This window comes from Mustela putorius, unplaced genomic scaffold, assembly GCF_011764305.1.
Source record: "Mustela putorius furo isolate JIRA1106 unplaced genomic scaffold, ASM1176430v1.1 tig00003987_pilon_pilon_pilon, whole genome shotgun sequence".
In the NCBI taxonomy this organism is placed as follows: Eukaryota; Metazoa; Chordata; class Mammalia; order Carnivora; family Mustelidae; genus Mustela; species Mustela putorius.
In genome coordinates, this window is record NW_025422126.1 from 3,027,915 (window position 1) to 3,054,163 (window position 26,249).

At 39.6% G+C, this 26,249-nt stretch overlaps 1 protein-coding gene across 4 annotated transcripts in view; it reads left to right on the plus strand.

The window, feature by feature from the left end:
- RNF121 (ring finger protein 121) overlaps positions 1 to 26,249 on the plus strand; it is an 89,822-nt gene that overhangs the window by 8,545 nt on the left and 55,028 nt on the right. For all 4 annotated transcript variants that reach the window (XM_013064284.2, XM_013064285.2, XM_004768164.3 and 1 more), the window contains one exon: positions 24,637 to 24,674. In XM_013064284.2, the coding sequence (XP_012919738.1) occupies positions 24,643 to 24,674 (32 nt within the window). In that variant the 5' untranslated portion in view covers positions 24,637 to 24,642. The remainder of the gene's footprint in view (positions 1 to 24,636; positions 24,675 to 26,249) is intronic.

The window sequence follows — 26,249 nt, forward strand, 5'->3', positions numbered from 1 at the left end:
ATTTCTGTCAACTTTTACCATTTTATATTGTTCATCTCCCTGATTAGGCAGTGAATTCCTAGAGGGGACAACCATATCATTTTTAATCTGTGTTCCTAGCACCTGGTCTCTCATAGTGGCTAGCATAGAGTAGATATTCAAATGTTTATTGCACTTGAATCTTAAATCTAGTCCTTCACTCAAGTCAAACATCCCCAGCAAGTGATCACTCCCAGTCTATATTTAAACCCCTCTAATGATAGGGAGCTTTTCCCCCGTGGTCAGTCTATTCCCTCTTTGAATACCTCTGTTGCAGTTTTCTTCAAATTGGGCTAGAATTCTTATTTCTGTAGCTTCAACTTTTTAGTACTCATTCCTTTTCCTAGATCCTGCTTCTTTGCCTTGTTGGCCCATGGAAGCACATGCAAGCACAGGCACTGCCAGAGGATGCCTCTGGGATGTGTAGGCTCAAACCTACATGGGGCTGTTTGTCTTGAAAGGTACTCCATGAAAGCCAACCCAAGATAATCCATCTGCCATCCTGCCTTATCTCCACTTTATTTCTTTGTGTTTTCCCCTCTTGAATTTGCTTGTTCTTTTTTGGCTCCTCAGAGGGAAATCTGTAGGTAAACATAAACTCATTAGTTCTCTGTACAGTGCAGCTTTCTCAAGGGAATGCTGAGTTATGGCCATGAGGCTTTTGGCCCCGGGCAACTAGGAAGAAAACAGTGGGGAAAGACGAAGTGGTGGTGGGGACAACACGGAACCCAAGACGGAGAGCATAAGCTTAAGCCTACCAAGGTTTGTGTTCCCTTTCTTCTCCTTCCCCAGTAGGGTGTTCTCAATAACTTAATGTATCTGTTACTTAAGAGGACTCCAGGGACATTTTACTCCCCATTGTCCATATGATTGAGCCTAATCTCTTCTTGAGTCTGTCAGTTAGCACCCTGCAGAAACAGTTTTTTTCTTTTGCTCTAATGATAACAATAGCTAACCTTTTTAGTGCATGCTGTGTACCAGGCACTATAGTAAGCATTTTACATGACATTATTCTTTTCTGTTTTAATGCTATTATTATGCTCATTTTCTAGATGAAAAAAGAAAAAAAACAGAGACCCAGCTAAGTAATTTTAATTTATTCAAGATTGCCTAGGTTGTAAGTGGAGGTAGGATTTGAACTTGGCTGTAGGACTCCATGATCTCTATTGCTGGAGTACTCTATAACAGGGAGTCACTATTTTCAAAGTTCACCACATCTTTATTGAGCATTGAAATTATGCCAGATATTGATTGGTCTTGGAAATTCATGGATGGATAATGAGACTATCTCTGCTCCATAAGAGTTCATGATCTAGTTGGGGAGGAACCCATCAAGTAAGAATGACAATATAGTATAATGAGTAGTTATATACAAGGTTCCACGGGTACATGGATGGAGCGTGTAAGTGTATTTGGGAGAGTTGGAGAGGATATGACATTGGGCTGATTCTTAAAGAAGGGTAAAAGTTTACCATATGAATAGGAGGCCAATTTACACCAAGGTAAGTAAAATCACATATGTGGAAGAATGGAGGCATGGACTCTCTGATCCTGAAATATATTATTCTTCACTACTAAAACATTTGTTGATAACTGCTTGCTTTGGGCAAGGCACTGCGTTAAGCAATTGGGTTGAGAGAAAAGATGCTAGATCATGTTTCTGGCTTTTAAGGAACTTACAGTTCTGTTAGAAATTAGGACATGTAATCCAGTTGGAAAGATATTGACTATACTTATAAAATCTGAGGTCCTAATTACCTTATTAGACAAAACAAAGTACTATTGGGGAAGTAAATCCCTTCTCATTGATTTGGTTAAGGAAGACTTCATGGAGAGGGAGCCCTCTGAGCTGGACCTTAATGGATGGTTTAAATATCACTAGAGAGACAACAGCAGGAATAAAGGCCCCTAAGTAAATGTGAAAAAGAAGGGTGTATTTGGAGATCATCAAGTAGGTGAGGGCTAAGTACTAGATCTAGAAACACAGGTTGGGGGCAACTTAAGGTTGATTTTGAATGCCCACTGAGGAGTTAAGATGGGTTTATTCATTCCTTCTGTCATCAATTATTGAGTGCTTATATATGCCAAATACTGTGCAGGGGACACAAAGATGAAGACCTGGTTCCTGCTCTCAGGGGCTGATAGTCATGTAGGGGCAGACAAGACATGGAAACAAATAATTGTGGTATAGTGTAAGTGGTATACACCATGGTGACCCAAGAAGGGAGTGATTAACTCTGCCTAGGGGAATCATTAAAGACTTTACAGAGAAGATGCTTGAGTTTGTTCTTAATAAAATTTGAGTTCAATAGATGGAGTCTGTGAGTAGGAAAGAGCAGTCCAGCAAATTGCAAACATATGCAAAGATTTGCAACATGGAATATTCTGGGAGCTGAAAGAATTTCTGTATAACTGAAGTATAGGCTAAATGTAGGGGAATAACGGTGAGTGTTAAGGTTGGAGAAGCGTTTATAACAACATGCTATAGAACATGCTGAGAAGCTTGGGCTTGTAGCATGTTCAGATCTATGTCTCAGAATGATCAAGTCTGATGGAAATGTAGAGGTTATTTTTGGAGGGATCAGATTGGGGAAAGAAGAAATTAGTTGGGGGTACTTAAGTAGCTAGGAGATAATGAGGATCTGAGCAAAAGTAAAGGCAGTGAAGGTGGAGAAAAGTGAGCAGCTATAAAAATACTAAATAGCAGTGCTTCCAGTTATTTTTTTGTGCTTTCCATTCACCTCCCTTATTCATTCACTCACACATTCATCAAATATTTATTAAATATGTCGTCTGTATTGTTCATTCAGTCTTTCCTTCTTGAAATACTTGTACCTTCAATATGACAGGCATTTTTCTAGGTCCTGGTAACTCTGCAATGAACAAGACAACCAAGGTCCTTGCTCTTGTGAAGTTTACTTTCTAATGGGGACATGCAGATAACAAAAAGAGGTGACTCCAAATGGTGACAGGTCCTCTGAGAAAAGTAGGGTGATGTGATAGAGAACAACTAGGAGAGGTTATGGAAAGCCTATGAGGTGACATTTGAACCAACACCTCAATGAGGAAGACCTAGCAGTTTGAAGATTTGGAAGCAGACATGTGTCAAGTGGAGGGAGAAGTACAAGTCATGGAATGTTAGGCATGTTTTGGGACCAAAGTGAGAGCCAGTGTGTCTGAATCATCGTCTGAATAAAAGGGAAAAATACCAGTGAGGTTAGGGAGTATGGCAGAGTCAGATATGTAAGGCCTCATAGATGCTGCTAAACACATTGAATTTTACTGAGAATACAATGAAAAGATTTTGAGTAGTTTGAAAGATGGGAGTGAGGTGAGCTGGTTTGCATCTTTTTTTGAAGATTTATTTAGGGCACCTGAGAAAGCATGGGGGAGGAGCAGAGAGAGGGAGAGGAAGAGAATCCCAAGCAGAACCCGAGGCGGGGCTGGATCTTAAGACCCTGAGATACTGACCTGAGCTGAAGGCACTTGACTGGCTGAGACGGGCAGGCTCCCCTGCTGGTTTCCATTTAAAAAAGATCTTTCTGGATACTTTGAGGAGAATGAACTGTAGACAGACATTCAAGGGAGAGCAGTTAGGAGACTTGCAGTAGTTCAGGTGAGAGATGATAGTGTTAGGGGTGTGATAGCAGAGATGATGAGGAAAAGTGGATGAATTTAGAATATGTTTTGAACAGGAGCCTACAGGACTTGCTGGTGGATTGGATATTAGGTATAAGGGAAATAATCGAGCTTGACTTTCAGGTTTTTGGATTTGTTTTGCTTTAACTTGACTAATTGGCAGCACCATTGTTGACAGTATCAGGTATTGAAACAGGAGGGACCAAGGTAGAAGTTTTAAGAGGGGAAAGAGGAAATGTGAAAAATTCTGTTTGGCCATTTTATTTGACATCATCTCCACTGTTTGCTCAGGGGAGAATTACACAGTCTCTGTGTATTTCCAAAGCATGTGCTTTGTGTGTAGTGCTAGGTGTCAAGTATGAGGGGGATGCTGAATGAGTAAGACCCATTCCTTGTCATCAAAGCTATTAACATTAAGTAACATACATCTAACACTGAACATATACAGTGTACCAGATTATAGACTAGTTCTTTGTTTGGTTTTTTAAGGTTTTATTTATTTATTTATGAGAGACAGTGTACGTGCAAGTAGGGGTGGGGCAGAGGGAGAGAGAGAGAATCCCAGGCAGACTTCACAGAGTGCAGAGCCTGACGTGAGGCTCAGTCCCATGACTCTGAGATCAGGACCTGAGCCGAAATCAAGAGTCAGATGCTCAACCACTCAACCAACTGAGCCACCCTGGCACCCCCAGTCTAGTTCTTTGAAACATAAAGGTGAGTAAGATTCAGATGATTCTCAGACCCAGTCCACATCCAGAAAGATTGCTAAATGGAGAAAATATTTGCAAATCATATATCTGATGAGGATTTGCATTCAGAATATATAAAGAACTCTTACGACTCAATAAAAGATAAATAACCCAATAGAAATTGGACAAATGATCTGAATTGACTCTTCTCCCAAGAAAATATACAAATGGCCATTAAATGCATGAAAAGATGTTAAACATTATTAACGATCAGAGAAATGCAAATAAAAACCACAATGAGATACCACTCACTTCATACCTACTATGATATTATAATAACAAGCACATAATAACAAGTGTTGCGAAGGAGGTGGAGAAATTGGAACCCTCATGCCCTGGTAGTGGAAATCCATCGTGATGTAGCTGCTGTGGGAAATTTGGTGGTTTCTCAAAAGATTAACAATAGAGGTACTAGATGACCCAGTAATTCCACTCCTAAGATACATACTTGAGAAATAAAAACATGTGTCCACACAAGAGTTTATATACAGATGTTATAGCAATAATTTCATTATAGCCTCAAAGTAGAAATAACACAAATGTCTATCCACCAGTAAATGAATAAATAAAACCTGTATCTACACAGTGGAATACTATTTGGCAAGAAAAAAAAAAGAGTGAAGTACTGATATATGCTAGAACATGGATGCTCCTTGAAAAAACATGTTGTCTGAAAGAAGCCAGTCAAAAAAACTGAATTTTGTACGATTTCATTTATATAAAAGGTCCAGAAAAGGCAAATATATAGAGATATAAAGTAGATTTATGGTTGATTAGGTCTGGGAATGTGAATGGGGAGTTGATAGATGAGCATGAGGTTTGTTTCTAAAGTGATGGAAATTATCTAAAGTAAGATGGTTGCACCACCCTGTAAATATATGAACAATCATTTAATTGTCCACAAAATAGATACTATACCTCAGCAAAGCATTTTTTTATTATTTTTAAGATTTTATTTATTTATTTGACTGAGAGAGAGATCATAAGTAGGGAGAGAGGCAGGTGGCGGCAGGGGGGTGGTGGTGAGAAGCAGGCTCCTCGCTGAGCAGAGAGCCCGATGTAGGTCTTGATCCCAGGACCCTGAGATCATGACCTGAGCTGAAGGCAGAGGCTTAACCCACTGAGCCACCCAGGCACCCAACAAAGCTTTAATAAAAAGAAAATATCCTTGATCTCAAGATGCTTAGAGTCAAGTTATGGAAACAGACTCTGAAACAAATTTAAAAACTAATGTGACCTTGGAGATATGTATAAATTGCAAATTTCTGCAGAAGAGGAAGGGAATCACTCTACCCGAGAACATCTGATAGACTCTAAGCATCTTGAGAGTGAGAGCTGTTATTTATTTATCATTGTATCTCCGGTCTGGAACTTAGCATATGTTCATCTCACAGTTGTTGAATGAATGTGTGAATGAATAACAGTGGAAAATATATAATGAAGGAGGTGATATTTGAGCTGCATCTTCAAGAGCAAATAGAGATGAACTAGACAGTGAAGGTGAGGAAAGAATTCTAGGGAGAGAAGATGGCGCCAGCCAAAGCGCTGAGCGATAAAAGGAAAGAATATGTTAGAATGGTAGGTGGTTCAGGTGGTTCAGTGTGGCTGGAGTATAAGCCATTTGGTGGAGAGTGGTGAGATAAGTAGCTGGTTGGACTAGATTATGAAGTACCTTGTGTGTCATACAAATAAGTTTGGGCTTTAATCCAAAGGTAATAGAAAGGTATCAAAGTCTAAGTAGAGGGCTGATGCGGTCAATTTTGTATCTGAGAAAGATCCTCTGGCTGCTATTAGGTGTGCATCTGTTCTAGCGTGATTAGATTCAGGGAGATCACCTTGGAGGTCACTGCAGTAGTCTGGGAGAGAGTAAGGGATAAAGTCTGAGGTATGGCAATGAAAAATTCAAGGGCGATTCCATAGGTGGGAAATGTGACAAGCAGATGAATAGTCCAGAATATAAAGGCTCTAGGAGTCCATAGAAAGGACAGTTTTGCTCTGGAAGGGTTTCTGGAAGAGGTGGCATCTGGATTGGGTCCAATACCATCCTAAAGGAATGGTATAGAGTACATGGGAGGGTGGAGGGCATGTAGGAAAAAGTGAGCGGAGGGCCAGTGGGGAAGAAGCTAGTCTGAGAAGTAGGAATTTCATGGGAAAGGAATTGAAGAACCAAAGAATGGTAGGTGCCCCCAAATTTGATAATTGTTGAATGGGAGAGAAGTCATTAAACTATCCCTTCTTCTTTTAATATATTTGAGATTTTTCATTAAACAGCTTCCCAACTCAGCTGACCTGGAGGATGAGCTGGCCTTCCCAACTCAGCTGGCCTGGCTTTCTGGTGATGGTAGAGAGGTGGGGGTGATGGGCAGACAGCAGCCACAGCAGTTGTTACCACCAACATCCACTTTCACTTCCCTGCTCCAAGTGTGCTGTCTGTATCAGGCCTTACAGTTTGGCTGAACAGATTCAACGTCTGCATGATTCCCAGCTGATTCATGAGGTCATTTTTTTTTTTTTTTTTTTTTTTTAAGTGAAGTGGTTGCACTTTGATTTATTGGCCTTGAATTGTCGGCAGGGCTGCAGAGTTGAAGAAGAATGTGAATGAGAGGAGAATGGAGAGCTACAAATATGGAGAGCCTTTGAACTTTTGTACTTGTTATCCTAACCACCTAGCGAACCAGAGCATCTGTCCCCACAGGATAGAGGAGGCAGCCAGCCTGGTGTGCTTTATTCCTACCAGGTCTAGGAGATGGCTAATCTCTCCTTTTTCTGGGCTTAGGTAGTGTTTTGTTTAAATGTCAATGGTTGTTATCCCTGTCATACTATTTTATCTTTAATACTCTGTTGTGTCCTGTCTTTTCCCCTCCCCTGCCCCTCACCAACTATGAATACCTCAAGCGCAAAGGTTGGGTTTATTTGTCTCTAATTTTTGTGAAAGAATGAAGTCTGTAGCTACATGGTTGATCATTTTCTAACTTGGAAGGATCAGCTGGGACCTCTGAAATGCCAGTTGGCCCTAGTGGATGGCATTCCAGAGTTTAGGGCCCTTTATGGTTAGCAGGTACTTGAAGCCAGGACAAGAGGCCATCCTCTGACTGATGGATACTCCTGATGCATGCCACGGTAGTCACTTAGTAAAGTTTGATAGATTTAATCTGGTAGCATCCTGTTAATTCACACCTTACCTTACCGAAGGTATTTTGTTTTTAGTTCTGTGGTAAATAAGGAAACTGTGGCAGTTTGGAAAGCCAGAGTATTACAGCTGACTCCAAAGCTTTGGAGTTAAACAGATTTGGTGTGAATTATTATACCATTTTAGTTTTAAAGCACCTTGAAAATCACCTAAGCCAACCCCCTCATTTTGTATATGGGGAAATTGAGGCACAGAGGAAGTTCCCTGTTTATTGACACATAGCAATTAAATAGGTATGCTAGATTACTAGCTCTTCTCTTCAACTGCTCTTCTTTTCACTGAGAAGGGTAGTTGTTGCCCTAAACCCATTTCTTGGGGTGAAAAGTGGGAATGAGATAAAACCCAAAGAAATAAGTCATACTACATGGGGTTTTATTGGCTGTCTAACCCAGCATGTTCTCCTGTTGTTGGAAGCCTTTAGGGGAAATGAGTGTCTATAGCAATAAAACAGTCTCCCTTTGAACTTTCTTCTCTTACCATGTTTTATTTTCCTTCATAATACTACCAGAATTTATGTCATATATATATAAATATATGTTTATTTACATGTTTATTTTCTGCTTATTCAAAGTTAAGTTTTATAAGAAAATATACTTTGCTTTATGCTTGTCTTGTGATTGAATTAGCAAACATATTTATTGGGTACTTTCAAGATGCCAGGTGCATGCTCCCCATGCCTTTGGTGTTTGCAGGTCAATGATATGTCTGTTTCTTTTTTGGGGGTGTGATCATTCATGAATATATCTAAACCTTGAACACAGAATATATATTACTGAACACAGAGTATTCTTGAACACAGAATATATATTATTGTCAAGTGATTTTCTGATGGCTTTATAGTGCTCGTATGATTAGAGTGAGGCTGCTTTTTATTGTGGATTTAGGCAGTGAGATGTAGCATGAGCTTAAACCTCATGCTGCTTGATCAGATAGACCCAGGAGAGAAGAGAGTCTAGAAGCAGTAGAGCAAAGTGATTTGGCAGCTGGGGAGAGAACACTTGGTCCATAGCTGTGGGGAGACAGCAAGACCTATGGCTGACTTATCCATTAGGCACAGTAGGTACAGTCCCAAGGGACCCACAAAAATATCTTAATTTCCTTTAAGAATTAAAAAGTGACTACAGTCCAGCTTGGATTATACATCTTTGTAGCAGTGTAGTCATAAAATACATTTTTGCCTGTCACCCTTGCAAAGCGGCCATGCTAATCTTCTTTGTATTGCTCCAGTAGTGAGCACTGTGTTGGGTTATGGACATTGGGGAGGGTTTGTGATATGGTGAGTGCTGTGAAGTGTGTAAGCCTGACGATTCACAGATCTGTACCTCTGGGGCAAATAATATATGTTAGTAAAAATAATTTTAAAAAATAAAAAATATACTTCTATTTTTTATTAATATATTTTATATTTATATTATATATATATACACACACACATATATATCTATATATATATCTATATTTTTTTTAATGGCGAAAGAGGCCCACAAAGGCGGAAGTACCTGGGCCCCATGAAAATCATAATGTGACTCTAGGAGGACTTTGTGACTAGTCATTGATTTGGTCATTTGAGGCCGTAAGCCCTGTCTTTGATTTCTCCCATAAGTTCTGTGACCCTTTCTCCATCACTATTTCAACTGTGATCTTCAGTGAGTCATTTTTCTCCTTTATATCTCATCCGTGCCTTCTGTAAGAGGAAACAGTTGTGCTCCCTGGGCTGAATAAGTTCATACTTTTAAAGCAGCCTAATTATTATTATTTTTTTTAAGATTTTATTTATTTATCTGACAGACAAAGATGACAAGTAGGCAGAGAGGCAGGCAGAGAGGGAAGGGGGAAGCAGGCTCCCTGCTGAGCAGAGAGCCCGATGTGGGGCTTGAACACAGGACCCTGAGATCATGACCCGAGCCGAAGGCAGAGGCTTTAACCCACTGAGCCACTTAGGTGCCCCAAGCAGCCTAATTATTTTATTTTTTATCTGTCTTCTCAAGGGCAAGAAAAAAGTTTGGTTCATCTTTGCATCCCCTGCCTAGCCCTGGACCTGCACATTTAGAACAGGAGTACTTAAGTGAGATTTGAGTAAAGGAATAAATGTTATCAAACTTCACAGACAGCTTTGGGGCCTTATTTATTTGTTTGCTTGTTTATGTTCTTATTTGTTTATTGTCTTTTCTGAGGTTCTTTCAGCAAAGTTTATAGAGCTATGGGAACACTCAAGAAAATGATGTGGAAAACAAGGATATTGTACCATCTTAGAAAAGAGCCAATGTGAAGAATCAGGTGCACATGGGGAATGAATGGTCTTCTCAACAAATGATGCTGAGACAACTAGTTAGCCACATGCAAAAGAATGAAGTCGATCCCTACCTCATATCATATACAAAAAGTAACTCAAAATGGACCAATGACCTAAATATAATAACTAAAACTATAAATTTTTAGAAGAAAACATTATCCGAAATCATGATCATTTCTTAGATATGACACCCAAGCACAAGGAATTAAAGAAAACAATAAATAAGTTGGACTTACCAACATGAAAACCTTTTGTGTTGCAAAGGACACCATCAAGAAAGTAAAAAGAACGCACAGAATGGGAGACAATATTCGCAAGTCATATATCAGATAAGGGAGTTTGTATCCAGAATATGTAGGGAACTTTTACAACTCAGCAATAAAAATTAAATAATTTCATCAAAAAATGTACAGAAATTTCCAGTATGGCTTCTAAGAAGCTTGGGACTCACTACTTTGTCCTAACAAGTAAAAAGCTAAACAAACCGATAAATCAGTAATTCTTAGATTTATAAGAGAATTGAGTTTATAAGAGCCTGGAAAATTGGAGAGACCAAAAGTTGAATACAGAGAATCACAACTTACAGGAGCAGACACATTTGTGGAAACCAGTCCTGGAGTAGGGAAACCTGGGCCTTAGATGAATTGCTGGAGACTCCCTTTTGACCACTCTGAGAGTTAAAAGCTCCAAGGGGACTCACTCATTGAGGTTCCCCCCACCCCCTGCCAGTTTTGTGAGTTCTGCCTCCTGGATATCTATCAGGTTCTTAAGCTGAGTATTTTTTTTTTTAAAGATTTACTTATATATTTGTCAGAGAGAGAGAGAGAGAGAGAGAGCGCACACACACACAGACAGAGTGGCAGGCAGAGGCAGAGAGAGAATCAGGCTCCCTGCTGAGAAAGGAGCCCAGTGTGGGACTCCATCCCAGGACCCTGGGGTCACGACCTGAGCCTAAGGCAGCCGCTTAACTGACTGAGCCACCCAGGTGTCCCTCTTAAGCTGAGTATTGAGAAAAATCCCCTCATGCTTCTGGCGGGGGGCAAGGGAACTATTTAAAAATACTGCAGAGCATTCTGTTCTTAGCAAGGTGGTGGTCTGCCATCAGGAGAAACTAGTTAGCCAGAGCCCAACTGACCCCGGGGAAGGGAAATAATCCAACTCTAGCCAGCTCTAGACTTCCATGTAGGAGAAGGGAAATGCCAAATTCCAGCCCACTGAAGCCATCCTTTCCCACCTAAGAGGGGTGATGAGTGAAGAGCTGAGAAGCACTTGTGAAGTTCATATTCCACAGGCATAGGCTCACTAAAAGACTGAAATTCAGTCATTGGACTCTAGTATGTTTCTCCTCCTTCCACACCTTGCTACCACATTACTAAAGGCCTATTTATAGCAGTGCCTTGCCGACCTATCAAGAAAAAATTCTAAGACCTACCAAAAGACAAAAAGCACAGATTTTTTGGGTTTTGTTCTTTCAAGTAGGCTCCCTGTCCAGCATGGAGCCCATTGTGGGGCTTGAACTCATGACCCTGGGATCAAGACCTGAGCTGAGATCAAGAGTTGGACACTTACTGAGTCCACCTAGATGCCCCAAAAGCACAGTTTGAAGAGAAAAACCAAGCATCAGAATTAGAGTCACCTATGACAGGGATGTTGGAATTATTTGAACAGGAATTTAAAACAACTATGATTAATATGATCATAGCTCTAATGACTAAAGTAGACAGCAGTATAAGAACAAGAGAGATGGAAATTCTAACACTAGAGATCAGAAACACTAGCAGAAATGAAAAATGTCTTTGATGGGCTTGCCAGTAGACCGGACATGGCTGATGAAAGAATCTCTGAGCTTGAGGGTATCTCAATAGGAACCTATAGAAGTGAAAAGTAAAGAGAAAAAAACATTAGAGAAAACAGTTTCTAAGAACCATGGAACAACTACAAAAGTTGTGATATACATTGCTATGGTCTGAAAATGTTTGTGTTACCCCAAATTCATATGTTGAAATTTTAATTCCTAATGTGATGGTATTAGCTGGGGGAGTTTTTTGGGAGATGATTAGGTCATAAGGGCAGAGCCCTCATAATTGGGATTTGTGCCCTTATGAAAGAGGCCCCACAGAGCTCCCCAGCCCCTTTTACCATTTGAGAAAATGGCCAAAAGGTGGCCATCTATGAACCCAGAAGCCCTTACCAGATATAAAATCTAGTGCCATCATCCTGGACTTCCACCCTCCAGAAATGTGAGAAATAAATTGTTGTTTATAAGCCACACCCAATCTTTTGCATTTTGTTAGAGCAGCCCAGACTTAAAACATTCATATCATGGGGATACCAGAAGAAAAAGAAATAAAATAAATATTTGAAACAATAATGACTGCGAATTGCCCAAATTAATGTCAGACGGCAAATCACAGATCCAGGAAGCTCAAAATACTAAGGAGGATAAATGTCAAAACAACAACGAGACAAAAACCTTCCATGGCAAAAAAACTACACCTAGACATAATTTTTCAAACTAGAAAATCAAAGATAGAAAATCCTGAAACAGGAGGAAAACCTTAAGGAAAGGTAGGGAAAACCTTACCTACAGAGGAGCGAAGATAAGAACTACATCCCAGTTTTCCTCAGAAACCACGGAAGCAAGAGCAGGTAGAATGAAATGTTTAAAGTGTTGAGAAAAGGGCTACCTGAGTGACTCAGTTAAGTGTCCGACTCTTGATTTCGTCTCAGGTCATGATCTCAGGTGCATGAAATCGAGTCCCACTTTGGGCTCTGTGCTAGGCATGGTGCTTGCTTAAGATTCTCTCCCTCTGCCCCCACCCCTGCCCCCGCTCACACTCTCTTTTCTTTTCTTTCTTTCTTTCTTTTTTTTTTTTTTAAGATTTTATTTATTTGACAGAGATCACAAGTAGGCAGAGTGTCGGGGGAAGCAGCTCCCCCACTGAGCAGAGAGCCCAGTGCGGGACTCAATCCCAGGACCCTGAGATCAGGACCTGAGCTGAAGGCAGAGGCCTAACCCACTGAGCCTCCCAGGCACCCTCATACTCTATTTCTTAAAAAAAAAAAAAAAAAAGTGTTGAGAAAAACGCTTCCAGCCTAGAATTCTTTACCCTTCAAGAGAGAAGGAGAAATAAAGACAAACAAAAAATGAAAGAATTTGTTCCCAGTAGATCTGACTTGCAAGGAATGTTAAAAGTAGTTCTTTAGAGAGAGGAAAATGATAGAGGTCAGAAACTCAGATCTACATAAAGGAAGGAAGTATCAGAAAGAAATAAGTGAAGATATAATAGGAATATTTATTTTACTTATACTTTTTTAATGAATGATTGTAAAATTTATATTCAGTTTTCATGTGTTCTCTACTAATACATAGAAATGTATTTTTTGAGTGTGTTTATATTATATTCTACCATGTTGTGGAACTCTCTTATTCTAGTATTTTTTTTCTTTTTGTAGATTCTTTGGGATTTTCTATATAGAACATCAAGTCATCTGCATATAGGGGCAGTTTTCTTTCTTTCCAATTTGTATGCCTTTTATCTCCTTTTATTGCTTTATGCTGGCTAAAAACTTCAGTGTTGAATAGTAGTGGTGAGGGTAGACATGCTGACGTTGTTTCTGATCTTAAAGGAAAAGCATTTTGTCCTTCACCATTGAATATGAATTTTTATAGTGCTTTTTTTACAGTGCTTTTTTAAAAATTGTAATTGATCTAGCATATCAGTTTTTTCAGAACAATAATACCAACACTGTATTTGATTATGTATGCATTTATGTGTCTGTGTATGTGTGTGTGTGTGTGTGTGTGTGTGTGTAGATATGCTTATGAAAAAGTGAAATGAATGACAGCAATGAAACAAAGGATGGGAGGGAGAAATTACGATTATTTTAAGTTACTCATATTACCCATGAAGTGATATAGTATTTGAAAGTGGACTTAAGGGGCGCCTGGGTGGCTCAGTGGGTTAAAGCCTCTGCCTTCGGCTCAGGTCATGATTACGGGGTCCTGGGATCGAGCCCCATGTTGGGCTCTCTGCTCAGCGGGAAGCCTGCTTCCTCCTCTCTCTCTCGCGCTCTCTCTGCCTGCCTCTCTGCCTACTTGTGATCTCTATCTGTCAAATAAATAAAATCTTAAAAAAAAGGATTTTTTTATTTAGTTGTAAATGTATACTGCAAACTCTAGGTCATCTATTAAAACAATAAAAGCAAATATAAGTGATAAGAAAGAGGAGAAAATATAATTATGTAAAATTCTCAGTTAAAATTGCAAAAGTCTGGGGGTGCCTGGGTAGCTATTGGTTGAGCTTCCTTCTCTTGATTTCAGCTCAGGTCTCGATCTCAGGGTTGTGAGTTCAAGTCCCATGTTGGGCTCCGTACTAGGCATGGAGGCTACTTAAAGAAAAAAAAAGAAAAATCACAAAAGCTTGGAAAACAAAAACAGGAGCCAAGAACGAGAACAACAAACAGAATATATTGACAGATGTAGTGAATATTAATCCAGCTATATCAGTAGTTACTTTAAGCATCAGTAGTCTAAATGCACCAATTAAAAGATTGTCAGAGTGGATTAAAAAAAAAAGATCCACTATATATTGCCTACAAGAAACCCATTTTTAAAAAAATTTTTTAATTTAATTTTTTTTAAGAATTTATTTTTCAATTTGACACAGGGTGAGCAAGAGAGAGCAAGCAAGCACAAGTGTGGGGAAAGGCAGGCAGGGGAGAAGCAGGGAGAAGCAAGGAGCCTGATGTTGGCCTTGATCCCAGGACCCTGGGATCATGACCTAAGCTAAAGGCAGCCACTTAACCAACTGAGCCACCCAGGGGCCCCAAGAAACCCATTTTAAGTAAAAGGACACATACAAATTAGAAGTAAATGAATGGAGAGTAATCTGCCATACTAATATTAATCAAAAGAAAGCAAGATTAGCTATATTTCAGAAAGAGCAGACTTCAAAGATTTATGTATTTATTTTAGAGCAGGCGAGTGGGGGTCAGGGAGTGGCAAAGGGAGAGGGAGAAAATCTCAAGCAGACTCCCCATTCAGTGTATAGCCAAATGCAGGGCTCAGTCTCATGACCCTGAGATCATTACGTGAGCCAAAATGGAAGAGTTGGGTGCTTAACCAACTGAGCCACCCATACACCCCAGAAAGAGCAGATTTATTAGGAAATTTATTAGGTATCAAGAGGGGCATTATGTAGTGATGAAAGAGTGTCCTTCAAGAAGACATAACAGTCTGTAATATATATGTGCCTAACAAAAGGGTATCAAAATATGTGGGCAGAATTGTAAGGAGAAATAGACAAATCCACTTTTCTAGTTGGAGAGTTCAACATTCCTGTGTCAGAAATGAACAGACTCAGAAGGCAGAAAGTCAGTAAATACATAGCTGAGTTCAGACACCATCAATTAACTGGATATATATAATGGACATCTATAGACTGCTTCATCTGACAGCAGCAGGATAGAGACATTCTCAAGTTTACATGGAACATTCCATGTAAACAATAACCAAGATAAAACACAACCGAGGTAAAACCCAAGGTGGGCCATAAAACAAAACTTAACAAATTTAAAAGACTAGGAATCATACAATGTCTTCTGACAGAGCATAATGGAATTCAGCTAGAAATCAGTAAATAAGTGACAGCTAGAAAATCCACAAATACTTGAAGATCAAACAACATACTTCTAAATAACACATGGATCAAAGAAGAAGTCAAAAAATTTACATATTTGAACTAAATGAAAATGAAAATACAACTTAGCGAAATTTGTGGGATGCAGGGAAAACCATGCAGAGGGAAAAGAGGAAAGATCTAAAATCAATCACCCGAGCTGGGGCCTGTGCCTGCCAAGTTAGGCCTTCCCAGAGCAGTGTTGGCTTGTGGAGGCAAAAGACTTCTGCTGGCCCCAGTGACAATGGCTCTTTCATGATGAGGGGGAGATTGAGGACTTCCAATATGATAAAAACTTGGAGACATTTCTGTCCCCTCCTGTTAGGGGATAACTTGTGCATCACCAAGAAGATGAAGAGAATGGGGAAGACAAGGCAACGTGTCCCAGCTGCTTTCTCATTATAAAAGTGATTTATGCAACTATCAGTTTATGTGCGGACAAATAGTCCCAGTCCTGCTTCCACCCACAAAGAATTAGGTAAATGCTGAAGAAGACTTTAGGAATCCAAATCTTCAGCATTTGGGAATGAGCCAACCTGGAAAAATCAAATGCAAGTTACTGTTTCTTCAAGAAGACAACCATTCTGTAGTTGGTTCTTTTGTTAGAGTGTGGATCCTTGCCATTGACTGCTAAGTTCATCTTCAATTAAAGAAGCAAGTCCACGACATGAAAAAAATAAATAAAATCACCTACGTCTCCACCTTTGGAAACTAGAAAAAGCAGATTAAAACCAAATTAAGTAGAATAAAAGTAATGAAAAACAGAGCAGAAATCAATGAATTAAAAATAGGAAATCAGTGGAGAAAATCAAAATCAAAATCTGAACCTTTGAAAGGTTGATAAAACCAGTAGGTCTGTAGCCTAAGGCTACCTAAGAAAAAAAGAGGACCCACAAATTACTTCTATAAGTGAAAGAGGGGACATCAGTGTCTTTTATGAACATCAATGTAAAAATCATCAGTAAAATATTAAATTGAATCTTACAGTATATATAAAGAATCATACACCATGACCAAGTGGGATTAATCCCAGGTATACAAGTTGGTTCAACATTTGAAAGTCCGTTATTATATTCCATCACATCAATACGTTAAAGAAAAATTACATAAATGTATGAATAAAGAAAAACATTTGACAAAAATCCCATACCCATTTAAGATAAAAATTCTCACAGAACTAGGAACAGAGAGGAACTTCCTGAACTGGATAAAGAATATCTGCAGGGCTGCCCGAGTGGCTCAGCCAGTTAAGTGTTGTCTTCAGCTCAGGTCATGATCCTGGGGTCCTAGGACCAAGCCCTGCATTGGGCTCCCTTTTCGGCAGAAGTCTTCTCCTTCTCACTCTCTGTGTACACTTGCTCTCTCAAATACATAAATAAAAGTTTAAAAGAATATCTACAGAAAATTACAGGTAACATCATCCTGAATGGTGAGAAGTTTGAAGCTTTCCCACAAAGCTTAGGAACAAGGTAAGGATGTCCCCTCTCACCGTGCTTTTCAACATCATACTGTGGAAGTCCTAATTAATGTAAAAAGAAAAGGGAGTAAAATGTATACAGATTTGGAAGGAAAAAGTAGAAGCATCTTTACTCATAGATGACATCATTTTCTATGTAGAAAATCCAAGAGAATCAACAAACAACCTTCTGGAACTACTGTTTGATTATAGCACGTTTTAAAGATAATGTAAATCTAACAAGGTTAATAAAAAAAACCAATTGCATCCTACATATCAGCAATGAACAAATGGAATTTGAAATTAAAAACATAATACTATTTACTTTAGCTCCATAGAAGTGACATACTAGCATAAATACTAATAAAAATATAGCAAAATATTTGTTATAAGATCTATATGAGGAGAACCAAAAAGCCCTGATCAAAGTATTAAAGAAGAACTGGGGTGCCTGGGTGGCTCAGTCAGTGAAGCATCCCACTCTTGGCTTCAGCTAAGGTCATAATCTCAGGGTCATGAGATTAAGCCCCGCATCTGGCTCCTTGCTCAGTGCAGAGTCGGCTTGGGATTCTCTTTCCCTGCCCCTCTGCCCATCTCCTCCTTGTGCTCACTTGCTCGCTGGCTCTCTGTCTCTCTCTCTCTCAAATAAATAAATAAATAAATAAGATCTTTAAAAATATATTAAAGAACTAATTAAATGGAGTGATAGTCCATGTTCAGGTATAGGAAGACTCAGTGTTGTAAACAAGTCAGTTCTTCCCAACCTGATTTATAACTGTAGTGCAACACCTGTCAGAATCCCAGCAGGTTATCTTGTGGGTATTGACAAACTGATTCCAAACTTTAAATGGAGAGGCAAACGACCCGGAATAGCCAATACTGTATTAAAGGAGAAGAACAAAACTAAACACTATTACCATACAATCCAGTAATTGTGCTCTCTGTGTTAAACCGTAAGAGTTGAAAATTTGTGTCTGCACAGAGACTTGCACACAGATGTTTATAGCGGCTTTATTTACAGTTGCCAAATGGTGGAAGTAATCAAGATGTCCCTCCGTAGGTGAGTGGATAAATAAATTACGGTATTTCCAAATAATGGAATATCTTTGTGAATATTACTAAGAAGAAATGAGTGATCAAACCATGAAAAGACATAGAGGAATCTTAAATGCATATTACTAGTCAGAGAAGCCAGTGTAGAGGCTACATATGATTTTAACTATATGCCATTCTAGAAAAGTGAAAACCATAGAGACAGGAAAGAGATAAGTGTTTGGTAGGAGCTGGGGGGAAAGAGAGTTAAATAAGCAGAGTTCAGAGGATTTTTAGGACAGTGAAGCTACTCTGTATGATTCTCAAAAGTGTTGCATAGATCTCTGTATACATTATACATTTGCCCAAACCAGTAAGCTGTATAACATTAATAAAGAACTTAAAGGTAAACTATGAACTTTGGGTGAAATGATTTATCAGGGTAGGTTCATTATTTGGAACAAATGTACTACTATGGTGGGGGATGTTGATAATCGGGAAGCTCTGTATATTTGGGTGCAAGGGACACATGGGCAATCTCTGTTATTTTCCATTCAGTTTTACTATGAGCCTAAAACTGATCTAAAATGGTCTATTTTTAAAAAATGGACAAAGGATCTGAATAAACTTTTCTCCAAAGAAGTTATATAAATGGCCAATAAGCATATGAAAAGGTGTTCAGCATCATTATCCTTCAGGGAAATGCAAAATTGAAAATACATTGCAATACCATTTCCTACCTGCTTGGATGCTTTTATCAAGAAGAAACTATGGGGCGCCTGGGTGGCTCAGTGGGTTAAGCCGCTGCTTTCAGCTCAGGTCATGATCTCAGGGTCCTGGGATCGAGTCCCGCATTGGGCTCTCTGCTCAGCAGGGAGGCTGCTTCCTCCCCTCTCTCTCTCTGCCTGCCTCTCTGCCTACTTGTGATCTATCTCTGTCAAATAAATAAATAAAATCTTAAAAAAAAAAAAAAAGAAACTAACAGGTGTTGAGGATGTGGTGAAATTGGAGCTTTCATGCAGTGCTGGTGGGAATGTAATATGGTGCAGCTGCTGTGGAAAACAATTTGGCAGTTCCTCAAAAGGTTAAGCATAAAATTACCATATGACCCAGCAGTTTCACTCCTAGATATATATACTCAAGAGAAATGAAAACATGTCTACACAAAGACTTGTAGATAAATGTTCATAAGAGCATTATTTGTAATAGTTAGAAAGTATAAACAACTCAAATGTCCAGTAACAGGTGAGTGGATAGCTGTAATGTGGAGTGTCCATATAGTGCAGTATTATTTGGAAATAAAAAGGAACTACAGTATATGCTACAACCTGATGAACATGGAAAACATTATGCTAAGTGAAAGAAGCCAATCACAAAAGACCATATTGTATGATCCCATTTATATGAAACAGCTAGAATAGGCAATTGTAGATGGAGACAGAAAGTAAATTAGTGGTTTCTTGGGCTGGGGGAGGATGGAGAGGGACTGCTAACTGGTTATGTGGTTTCTTTTGGGGCTTGTAAAGTGTTCTAAACTTAGAGGTGGTGGTGGCAGCACAACTCTGAATATACTAAAAAGCACTGAATAGTACACTTTAAATGGGTGAGTTTTATGATATGTAAATTAGATACCAGTGCAGCTTTTAATTAAAAGAATCAGGTGCACAGAAGTGTATGATTGATTGTAGGACAGGTTGTGAATGTGAGTGCTGAGGTGCAGTAGCAGTGCTTCTCAAACTTTAATGGACATATGGATTAACAAACCTATCTTATTTAGTGTAGATTCTGATATAGGTGGTCTGGGGTAGAGTCCGAAATTCTCTTGATTCTTAATAAGCTCTCAGGGTGCTGATGCTGCTGGATTATGGCCCGTGCTCTGGGAGGCAGGAAAGGATGTTTGTTTCTTCAGTGAATAGAGTCCGTCTAAAGAGCCTTCAAGCCAGAAGAATCTGGCCAGCATTTTGTTGGAAGGCATAATGTAGTTTGGTGGAAGAGAGGGGCTTAATGGACAAAGTAACCAGCCTGTGTAAAGACTCAGACCACAGAGTATCCAATATTTGGGGGTTATAAGAGGCCTGTTGTTGGGTTACAGGGGTGGATCCCTGAATCTTTTGCACCTGAGGATTTTCTCTCTCTCTCTTTAAAAGAATTTATTTATTTATGTGAGAGAGCATGAAAGGGAAGATCAGAGGGAGAAGCAGACTCCCTGCTGAGCAGGGAGCCCAATGTGGGACTCGATCCTGGGATTCCAGGATCATGACCTGAGCCAAAGGCAGTTGCTTAACCAACTTGAGCCACCTGAGTGCCCCAGCATTTTCTCTTTTTATGAAATTTTCTCTTGTTCTCTGCCGGACATTTTTGATTTAACTTCTTTCAAATCTGTTCTTAGGTAGACTGGTACTACCAAGGGCCTTGAAAGCTTCTAGGAGGGGAGTGATTGGTTGGCAAGAAAACATTCTATGTGTGGGTCTTGGGAGTTGGATGTGAACCCATCAGTCAGTAACCATGCCTGGAGAGCCTTCTTAATTAGCTGCCTGAGCTCTGGACAGGGCATACTCAGACTGACTTACTGCTTGGACCCAGATGAATAAACGCATTAATGAGGGAGCAAATAAAGATGTATTTCCAGATGGTAGGGGTTACTTTTAGCTATAGTGTACAGTTTTCCTTATTTTTCCCCTTGTGCTAGAAGACCAGTATGGATGTAGTTTAAAGAATCGTTCGGTTCAGGAGGCAAATAATAAAGCCAAATCATGTCTCTTCTCTTTGCATTCATAGTACTCCAGGAAGAGCTAAACAGTTCTCTAAGCCCCAGTCTAGTCTTAGCCTTAGTGCTTGCCCTTCTGAGAGGTATTCTCCATGAGGCTCTGAAAGCAGTACTGACCTGTGCTTCGTCAACATTTGGTTCCACAGCCTCTCCTGGTACTTTATAAAGTGCTTCCACTCTCCCAGGAGGAAAGACAATGAAATCACTTAGTCACCTTGAATGTGCTTACCCTCCCAGCCCCCCAATGAAGTCAGAAGTCTTATTCTCTGTTTTCCAGCCAGAGAGTAAGGTATAGATATTAGCTCACTTGATCACTATCATGGAGAGGCACACCATAGCTGGCCTGGTTCTTTGGATCTTTCTTAGTTTTCCCTTCAGTGGAGTTGTCTTGCTTCTTTTTAAAAGATTTTATTTATGTATTTAAGAAAGAATGAAAGCAAGAGATCACAGAGCTCCAGAGAGGGAGGAGCAGATTTGCTGCTAAGCGCAGAGCCCAATGTGGATCTCGATCCCAGGACCCTGGGATAATGACCCGAGCTGGAAGCAGTTGCTTAACCATCTTGCTTCTTTGAAGATGTACTTGTGTTGTTGTTGGTTATTATTATTATTTTTTTTTGACATTGAGTTTTTAAACATGATTTTCTGGGTGCCTCTTGGTATCAAATGAATACTTCTTTCCCAGATACTTATTAAGTATTTTTCAAATGTTTATTTATACTCACATTTAAGCTTCTCCAGGTGGGATGCTGGTTTGTCAGCATACTTACTGTATTGGAGAGAATTCTGTTCAGTTCCTCTAGTTCTCACTCAAGTGCTTAGTATATGCTCAGCGTTGTTTTATTCTCCTTTCGGGACACAAAGCAGTGTATTCTCCTTGGCTCTGTGGGATCTTCCAGGTTTATGGGATGGAAGCAAGGTAGACATAAGCAGGCCAGGACTAGGGTGAAGCAAACGAGGCACTAGGGTGCAAACTTTAAGGAGGCACTCATTTTCAAGGTCATGCAAATGGAGGGTCAGTACCTGACAATGAGTGCCTACTTAAATTTTGAGCCCTAGGTCCCTTGGTTTACCCCCACCTTCCTTAGTCCTCGTCCTGGCCTTAAGAAGCAGTTACATTGGGGTATTTGTGTGTCTCAGTTGGTTAAGCATCTGCCTTAGGCTCGGGAAATGATCCCAGGGTCCCAGCCTCCCTGCTCAGTGGGGCACTTGCTTTTTCCTCTCCCTCTGCCTGCCCCTCTCCCTGTTTATTCTCTCCCTCTTTTTCTCTTTCTGTGTCAAATAAATAAATAAAATATTTTCTTAAAAAAAAAAAACAGTTACATCACTTGGAAATCACATCTAAGATAACAGACTATGAATGACTAGGTATGGAACAGTGCTTTTCAGATTTAATGTGCATATGAGTCATCTGGAAACCTTATTAAAAGGAAAATTCAGATTCAGGGGGTCTGGAGTGATGCCTGAGATCTGCATTTCTCTCTCTCTCTCTCTCTCTCTTCCTTTCTTTCTTTTAAGATTTTATTTATTTATTTGAGAGAGAATAAGAGCGCAAGAAGGGGGAGGGTCAGAGGGAGACACAGACTCCCCGGTGAGCAGGGAACCTGATGTGGCACTCCATCCCAGGACTTCACGATCATGACCTGAGCTGAAGGCAGTCACTTAACCAACGGACCCACCCAAGTGTCCCAAGTTTCTGCATTTCTATCAAGCACGCAGACAATGCTGATATGACTCTTTGTGCCACACTCTGAATAAGGAGAAAAATCCATGCTTGAGAAAAGCAGAGGGCCAAAGTCACTAAGCTAGGGGATCAGGGCAGGCTTCTTCAGAGAAGGTGAAATTGCAGCTGGGTTCTCAAAGGACAGCTTGGTTTTGGATGGGATAAAAGAGGGAAATGTAAGCAGAAGGAAGAATATACAAAGGCCTAGAGGCAGGAATGAGTCCCATGTGTTTTGAGACAGTGAACAGACTGGTTTGGCAAGATGCAAGTCCAAGTTGGAAAAAAGGAAAAGAGTTTTGAAACCTGTACTGGGGTTGTTTATTTAGAAATGTGGCCTGGGGCACCAGAATGGCTCAGTGGGTTAAGCGTCTGATTCTTGGTTTTGGCTCAGGTCATGATCTCAGGGTCCTGCAATCAAGCCTCATTTCAGGCTTCTTGCTCACAAGGGAGCCTGCTTGTCTCCCTCTCTCTTTGCCCTTTCCCTTGCTTGCACACTCTCTCTTTCTCTCTCAAATAAATAAATAAACCTTAAAAAAAAGAAAGAAAGAAAGAAAGAAACGTGGTCCTTAATTGTCTGCTCAGGTACCACCCAGATGGGCATTTCCATTTCTTATGTCAACTTGTCCTGGGATATTCTGGGACCTCTTTTGTTCTGGGGAAATAAAGACCTGAGTTAGGACTCCTGAATATATTCTGTGAGTATTGTGTGAGGTAGGAAAAGGGAGTAGGTGGGTGACTTGAGATAGCCTTTTTTTTTTCTTTTTTTTAATAACTTAGCTGGAACATGTAAAATTCAGAAAGCCCTCCCTAAATAGTGATGGGAGTCGTGTACACACACATAAAGGATGCCAGATAAGTATGTGCTGATTTAACTCAGTAGGAGAGTTCTGCCCATTTTACTTCAAACTTTCTGTGTAAAGTACTTTTCTGAATTTATCACAGGAACAGTGGGAAATTGGGCCCTGACCGTCATAAGTACTAAAGGAATATTTGTTGTTTGACTCGTTTGAGTAAGGCCTGTCTCTCTTTACATTGAGAAACATTTTCAGCTCAGGTCAGTGTAAGAATATATGAATGTAATGTTTTTGACTTACGTACTGACACTTGGTTATGCTTTTGTATGGCTGTAAGGAAGTAGAAGTCTTGAGTCCTGAACTCAAAGAATTTAGTATTATTCTTGAGCAGCAGTTTTCAACTCTAGGCAGTTTTCATCAATGTCTAAAGACATTGTTGCTTCTGTGGAGATGCTTTTGGCATCCTGACGGTAGAGGATCGGGGATGCTGCTAAAACATCCTACAGTGTACAGGGAACTCCCACCTCACCAAAGAATTATCCAGTCCCAAATATCCCTAGTGCAGAGGTTGAGAAAACCCTGCTCTAGAGGAAAAGACTAACAAATAGAACCAGAACTTTGAAATTGGAAGGTTGTACTGCTCATTAATAGCAGAGCAGGGACTAAAGCTTAGTTCTCCCTAGTCTAATGTGCTGCTTGCTACCATGGGGCCATTTAGAGTCAGACGGCATATGACAGAATATTTTATCTAGCTTCATCTCCCACTAATCCTGATTCATACTTTTTGCTCTAGCCATGCTCATTTATTTGTATGCTAAGTAACTTTATTCCTTTATTTTTATGTTAGTCTGTTTGCCTGGAACATATTTCTCTTATTTCTTCATCTGGATGGTACATCTCCAGAAGTCTTTGCCAGTCTATAACACTACAGATTGGATCAGAAGCCTCTTCTTTATTCTTCCATAGCTAGTCCTCAGCATATATAAAGAAATTTTCTGTATATATGCGAGAATTCTTGATTAGGCTATGAGCATCTTAGGAGTTGGGTTTATTCTCCGGTCCTCATTGCCTAGCACAGACATGCAGTACACTGTCAGTCATAGACAAGAGAGAAAGTAAGTGGTTAGAGAAGGGTGAGATCAGTGGGAAGTAGAGTATTGGGGAAGGCTTCGTAAAGATTGTGATACTTGAAGCTCTTCATAATTCCTTAAAGATAATGATGAATGTATGAACACCTTATATTGGGCAGGCACAGTTCTAAGACCGTAATGGATTTTTTGGTGGTGTTTTTCTACAGGTTGATATGTCAGACCTCTCTCCAGAAGAGCAATGGAGGTAAGTGTGATGGTGTGGGCCCTTCAGGCTGGGAATTTTAAATTAGTCCTACTAATAGAGTTGTATATGTACCCTTTTGCTTCCTTGTCTGTGTGGAAGCCATGACTTGACTAGTAGGAGAGGTCATTTGGGATCTTTTCCAGTATTCCTGGGTGGCTCCTTTAGTCCTGGGGAGTGAATAGGTAATTACACCCAACTATTTATATGGGTTTAAATACTACTAGTTCTGCCATTTCCTAGCTATGCTTATCTTGGGCGAGTTACTTGATTTCTTACTATCTTAGTTTCCCTGGTTTGCACAATGAAAGGTTACAACAGTACTTACACCTCATAGAGTTGTGAGGACTAATATATGTGAAATTCTTAGAACAATGCCTGGCATGTGGTAAGCTTCCAGTAAGTGTAATCACTTTGCAAATCACTATCATCATTAACATCATCATTATCCACAAAACAGAGCAGAGAGCTCTGGCTGAAATATGGGAATGGTGTCTTCCTGATCTCAACTCTGCTACTAATTTGCTTTGCAACCAGAGTGAGTCAATAGTCAACAAATACCTTATTATCGTGATTGCTCATCAAAGAGTCGTCGGAGTGTTTGCCCTAAAATGTAGCTGACCAATGAGCTGAAATCAATCATGTAAACTTTATTAATAGTGCAAAAAAAAGCCCTTTCATTTAGATTATAAAAATAGAGAATGGCAAAGATAACAACTTACGTGACAAAACCAGCAAGATTTTAGAAAACTTCAAGCTTAATATGCACCAGTTGTGTACCTCAGCTATCAAAACATTCCAAAATTTGGAACATGTTCATAGAAATATACTTTCTGCTTTAGGGAGGTGAAAGTACCACTGTGTTTCACTGAGTCCACACTGATTTTGTTGTAATCACTGCATATTAAGAAGATCTTCAGTTAGATAACATCTAGAAGAAGGCAACCAGGCTAATGGTTTTCATATTATGTTATATGAATATCATTTAAAAGATCTCGAACTGTTAGCCTAAAAGGGCACAGAAAAGTGGTAGTAGAAAGAGGATTTTGTTTTGTTTTGTTTTTGTTTTAAGTAAGATCATATAAATCTTTGAAAGAGTAGCATTGGGAAAGAAGAGTAAATACGTCCTCGATTGTTCCAGAATATAAAAGGTTGTTCATTAGGGAATGAAGCTATAGCAAGATTTTTGTCTTGTTATCAGAGACGTTTTTAATAATTGTGATATATTGAGAGGCATTGAGCTCCTGCCCTTAAAGTATTGGGAATTTTATTCCTTTATTAGCACATATGAGTACCTACAATGTACCAGACACATGGTTCTCTAGAGGCATATGTTTTCAGCCAGTGGAAGTATTCATACAAAAATTGTAAAGACAATGTTTGCATTGGGTGGGAACCTCAACTAGAGTTGTTGTTCTCTGGTCTTTTCTCCATATTTCTTTAATTTTGTTGTTGTTCTTATTGTTGTTGTGTACATCCATTCAGTCAAATATTGCCTGACAATAAGAAATTTATCTTATCTTTATAACTCCCCAGAGTCCTTAGGTTTTTAAAGTGTCCTTTGCCCTTTTAGTTTAG